Source organism: Gigantopelta aegis, chromosome 13 (genome assembly GCF_016097555.1).
Source record: "Gigantopelta aegis isolate Gae_Host chromosome 13, Gae_host_genome, whole genome shotgun sequence".
NCBI classification, from domain to species: domain Eukaryota; kingdom Metazoa; phylum Mollusca; class Gastropoda; order Neomphalida; family Peltospiridae; genus Gigantopelta; species Gigantopelta aegis.
Genome location: NC_054711.1, coordinates 17562298 through 17568523, shown reverse-complemented (window position 1 = coordinate 17568523; position 6226 = coordinate 17562298). Strand labels below are relative to the sequence as shown.

The window sequence follows — 6226 nt, the reverse complement described above, 5'->3', positions numbered from 1 at the left end:
AAGAACCAAAAAATAAATCAAAATAAAATATGAATTGTTAGTGTTCTTTTTAGCAAGTATGATTCAAATTTAATTATAAGGATTGTCTGTTATTTCTTTTACGTTCATCTCTGGATAGGAACACAAAAAATAATCAGCAAACTTATGTAAAAATGGCTTTCCCAATTCACAAAATTTGTGGATAATGGTGGGGGGTTTTCCAACCAGGATGGACGTAAAACAAACAACAGACAGTCCTTAATTAAACAAACGCAGTGATAGCCCTCTCTCTGGTGTCCATCACTTTTAGATCTACATGTGGTAGTAATCACAATTACTGATGAAACTCGTTTAAAGGGACAGTCCTCAGTTTGCTGCAATGTTTAAGATGTTACCGTCTAACAGACTTTTTAACAATTGTAATTACATATTAAATACATTTTTCTGCATAAAATATTAGTGGCTGTATATTAAACGTGTTTCTGATCGTTCTAATATTTGTACTAGGTTAAATTTCATTTTATTTCCTAAAATATGTTTTGTTCCTTATGTACGAAATTATACACCAGTCATGGTGCACTGGCTGGAACGAAACATAGCCCAATGGGCCCCACCGATGGACATCGATCCTAGACTTACTCCGCATCAGGCGAATGCTTTACCACTGAGCTAGGTTCCGCCTCCCCACACAATGAAATAATATAGGATTGGATCAGGTAGCAGTAGGTATGGAAACATGCCCAAAACACACGAGTGGATACAAAACCATACTGGTACCCACATAAATGGAAACACACACACACAAAACATGTCTGCACCCACAGCACATTCATAGATGTGTCAAAACCTCAAATCAATTTTTTTTAATTTTAACATTGCATTGATAAAATGATATGAACTTAGAGATGCAACTACATGTATAAACGAAATTTCACTGATTTAGGAGAAATGCTTTGATATGAACTTACAGTCTGCAACTGTAAACCAGGATTCACTGATTTAGGAACAGGAAAGAAATGTTTTATTTAACAACACACATTGTATTTACGGTTATATGGCATCAGACATATGGTTAAGGACCACACAAATATTGAGAGAGGAAACCCGCTATCGGCACTTCATGGGCTACTCTTTTCGACTAGCAGCAAGGGATCTTTTATATGCACCATCCCACAGACAGGATAGTACATTCCATGGCCTTTGTTTCACCAGTTGTAGAGCACTGGCTGGAACGTGAAATAGCCCAATGGGCCCACCAACAGGGATCGATCCCAGACCAACTGCGCTTCAAGCAAGCGCTTTACCACTGGGATACGTCCCACCCCAGACTACAAAGAAGACATATGTATATACATATATTTGAAGAAATAACACCCTACTTATCGTCATAGGCAGTATACCTGTATTTTGAGTTGGGGTTCCATCAAATAAACACACAAAAATATTTTCTTGCAAATAATGAACCACATCAAATATCTTTCTAGAGATATGCTTAAATTAAAAATAAAACATACCAGTAATAGTGAAATATATACGAATATATATATAAATACCTAGCAGTTTTCTTTGAGATATAACACAATACAATAAAGTTGCATCATTTTTGCCATGGATAAAAAATACACTTAAGAATGATTGCTGGGATAAATGGTCTTCAGATCATGAAGTGTTATAAATACAAATAAACACGTGAATGTACCTTGTACATACAAAATATATAGATATTGTAAGTTTGCTTGTAAATATCACTTATTATAGCAAATTGTTTAAGTTTAATTAAATGAAATGTATTCTCAAGGAAAAGTAAAGTAAATTTTCACTTGTAAAAATAATCTTGCATGTAAATATATGTAAATAAAAATAAAGTTACAATGTATTACAACAGGCAAGAATGTAATAGCTATAAACCAGATTAACAATGCAACTATTTTTTTCTCCATGAACGTCCACTGTAGCAAGGAAGCGAAATTTATACACTTGCATTTTTTTCTTCTTCACAAGTTTACTGTAGTAACCAATGGCAATGGAACACACACACCGACGTCCAAACATTATACCAAGAAAAATGTATTTAATTTCTTTTATAATTTGGATAATGGAATTAAAATGGAGGTTAAATATGTTTCTGCTTTTATGGAATGAACGTTCCCCCCCCCCCCCCCCCCCCCCCCCCCCCCCCCCCCCCCCCAACAAGCCGAACTCCACTGTCATGAATATGTATGTTTTAAACATGCAACATATTTTAGTTTTTTCTTCAGTAGTCTCTCAGGAAGGAAGGAAGGAAGGGTTTTATTTAACGACACACTCAACACATTTTATTTATAGTTATATGGCGTTAGACATATGGTTAAGGACATTACAGATATTGATGGAGGAAACCCGCTGACGCCACTTCATGGACTACCAGTTGTCTCTCAGAGTATTGCTATAGTTTCTTTTGGACGTCAGTATTGCTTAAACACCTTACTGAAAATGGCAGTCGTCTTAAAAATACTGAACTGTATCTCTGAATGAAACAAAAATTTTCTTGCTTAAAATATTACTTTCTCACAGGCGAACAAGCTCCCATTTTTGTGATGGGCAGCCGATTTTTGCCTGAAGTAAATCTGGATAATAATGTTTATTCATATTTGCATTATTACCAGTACCAGCTACATGGGGTTCCAAACAAACAACTCTCGAGACATTTTTACATGATGATAACAAGTAGAATGACCTAAATACACAATGAAATGTTTTAGGTCAGCTCATTTTGCATCAGTTTTGCTCCAGGACTGGGTGGGGTGGGGTGGGGTGGGGGGGGGTGGGTGGGGGGAGACATTAGACAGCTGACCCCTCTCCCCCAACATCTTGTATATGTTCAGTACACAATATGTGTTTTGGTTGTTCTAACTTCTCAACAGGCTTTTTCTATTACCACTGTTTGGAAAAATGCCAGAATTTTGATGACAGTGGGCTTTTAAACAGTATCTAGAAATGCGTCCTTTACAGTCACTTAAGCATTGTTGTTTCCAGAAGAAAAAAAAAATTAATTTCAGGGTTGTAAAATGTCATTTTTATGAAGGAATTTTTTTTATTTAACGACGCACTCAACACATTTTATTTACAGTTATACGGCGTCAGACTTATGGTTAAGAACCACACAGATATTGAGAGGAAACCCGCTGTCACCACTCTTTTTGATTAGCAGCAAAGGATCTTTTATATGCACCATCCCACAGACAGGATAGTACATACCACGGCCTTTGTTACACCAGTTGTGGAGCACTGGCTGGATGTCATTATTATGAAGTCAGAAATTAATTCACATGATCAGATGTGACGATATAAACATTTTACCCAAGAAATCGAGTTTTATCAGAAAACCTATAAATCATTGTTTGAGGGACTCAAATAGCGAGATTTCTATTCTTCTTAATGAGATATCATCTCCAAAGTGGCAGTGACATACACACACACACACACACCATTCTCCAAAATACATTATCAACTTTATAAATGCATAGCAATAAAATTGTCAGGTCATAACAAGACAAACATTAGATTTTCATCCAAAATCTTTTTTCACGATGGAGATGTGAGGAGAAATTGTATTTTAGATTTTAGATTTTCAGGATATATCATAATTGTTTAAGGACAAATGTTTGGGGCTCCATTGAATTTTGGATGACCATTGAAAAAAGAAACTAGCCTTCATTCTCGTCACGGATAGGGATAAATATCTACAATTTATTTTATTATGGCTGTATAAGAACATAGATAGATATAGATATATATATATATATATATATATCTATGTCAATCATCAAAGCACCTGCACATCAAAAAGAAATGTACCCTTTTAATATAATACCAAGTATCAGATCAACAATTTGTATCAAACAAAACTGAACATTTGACACATAAAATCTTCCAGGCCTGTAGGAAAACCAGGGGTGGAGTGGGGAGGTTTTTGGTGTGCCCTGCCCATGCCACCACCACCCCCAATACAACTGTCCTACTCAATATCATTAAAGGTAAAAATATGGTTTATGTCCCATTCCATCCCCACTATGGAGGCTGTTACTCCCCCTACCCCAATGAAACGTTGTACCCTCCCCTCACCAGCTATCCAGATATTGTTTCTACAGGCCCATTTTCCTTCATACGTTTTTTAAAACCATGTTCCCCCTTTTTGTGCCATCTACTGACAAAAAGATAATCTTTTCATATTTTATTCAGCAGGTTATGGGGAGACAACTGCCATTCCTGCTCTCCTTCAAATTATGACAATGATCAATGTAAAGCTTTGAATAAAAAATAATATATATATTCACACCCTTACCAGAATAGGGTGGGCGTGTAGAAATACAAAGTGCATTAAAAGGGTTGTCACTAACAAAAACATATTTTTCACAAATAATCATCCATCTCCCACCTACCCACAGTGCTAAACTCCTAAAATAAATGCATTCTTGGAAACATTCAAATACATATGACCATGAATGTCATAGAATACTAATTTAGAGCACTAATTATGAAAAAAAGTGGGTCATCATTAACACAGGACCTGGGTTTTTATCTTTTTCTGGGACAATAAACTCCTAATTCCATACAAAATTCTGCAAACCAGACCAGGGCCCATTCTTATAAAATGTTTAGAGTCCAGACTCAATCTCTAATGACATCACACACATACAATTTGTATGTCATTGTCATGGCATTAAAGTCTCAGACTCTATTAATTAGTCTTGAATCTGGGCTTAAAAATACTTTATAAACACTAAGACAAGATTACAGCACTCAGCAACTGCTAAATTGATATGTACATTTCTGGAAAGAATTTTTAATTCCTTCTTTGGTAATGTTTTTTCTTTTTTCTTTTTCTTTCTTTTTTTTAGCAATGATTAGAAAATGTAAGAATAAAAATAAAACTCTTGAGCAGTCAGCTTTCCGAATGTAAGTAAACAGAAAATACTGAGAACACTTTCACTCTGTTCTAGTTCGAAGCATGCCGTTTAGACTTTGGTTTCAAGTAGTCGAACAGACTGGTTGCCTTCACATGACCAACGTAGTCAAGAGATTCTACCAACAGTTTAGTAACCTGAAAGAATAAATCAATAAAAGATAGAGATTAATATTCAAATGTAAAAACTGTACTAAATTTATAACAGTTTAGTAACCTGAAAGAATAAATCACAGACTATAAAAGATACAGATTAATATTCAAATGTGAAAACTGTACTAAATTTATAAAATAATTAGCAATTTTTTTTCTTCATAAAGTAAAATAGACTTAGTTGCCTTCACATGACCAATATGGTCAAGAGATTCAATACATATTTCTATTTTTAGTGGCCCCTAAGATCATCATGAGACTTAATAAAATATATAATGCTCAAATATCAAAGCTGTACAAAATATATAACAGTTTGCAACTGTTTCGGGTTTCATAAAGTCATATAGACTGGTTGCCTTCACATGATCAATATAGTCAAAAGATTCAATAAACATTTTAGTGACCCCAAAGATAAATGACAGACTCAATAAAATATATGTTTAACTGTGAAAACTGTACAAAATTTATAAAAGAGTTTGCAAATTACTTGAGTTTCATAAAATCATATAAACTGGTTGCCTTTAAATGACTGACATAGTCAAGAGATTCAACAAACATTTCAGAGCCACAAAAATAAATCGCAAACTCAATAAAATATATAATGTTATGTGAAAACTGTACAAAATTTATAAGAGTTTGCAATTGTTTTCATTGACACAGATAAACTGGTTGCAGTATCAGCAAAGGTTCTTATATATGCATTCTCCCACAGAAAGGGCAGTACATACCATGGCCTTCGATACAGAATCATTTTTGGTTATCACACAGCGATATTACATGGGTACGAGATTGATTAAAGACATCTGATTGGTCAAAGCCACGCCATCTAATGAAATGAATGCTAATGGAATTGGGTGCTCAATAATGTATGATAGCTATGCAAGTGTGAATAAGTAATAACACAAACTGTAGCTGGAAAATACATTAAAGAAATCTTTTTAAACCTGCTTATTGAGGACAATATATAGGAAATATCTTATGAGATACCATTTATCTTACAATTCATTCTTTAGGGATGCTTCCAACTCTCTTTTGCTCCAAAGTCAAAGTTTATTTTGTTTAACAACACCACCAGTGCACATCGATTTATTAATCATCAGTTATTGCATGTCAAATATTTGACAATTTTGACATATAGTCTTAGGAAAC

The 6226-nt window shown here is 34.4% G+C and overlaps 1 protein-coding gene across 2 annotated transcripts in view; it reads right to left on the bottom strand.

Annotated features, from left to right (window-relative positions):
• Positions 1-3131: 3131 nt before the first annotated feature.
• LOC121387415 (carbamoyl-phosphate synthase [ammonia], mitochondrial-like) overlaps positions 3132-6226 on the bottom strand; it is an 87665-nt gene continuing 84570 nt past the window's right edge. For both annotated transcript variants that reach the window (XM_041518523.1, XM_041518524.1), the window contains exon 35: positions 3132-5062. In XM_041518523.1, the coding sequence (XP_041374457.1) occupies positions 4958-5062 (105 nt within the window). In that variant the 3' untranslated portion in view covers positions 3132-4957. The remainder of the gene's footprint in view (positions 5063-6226) is intronic.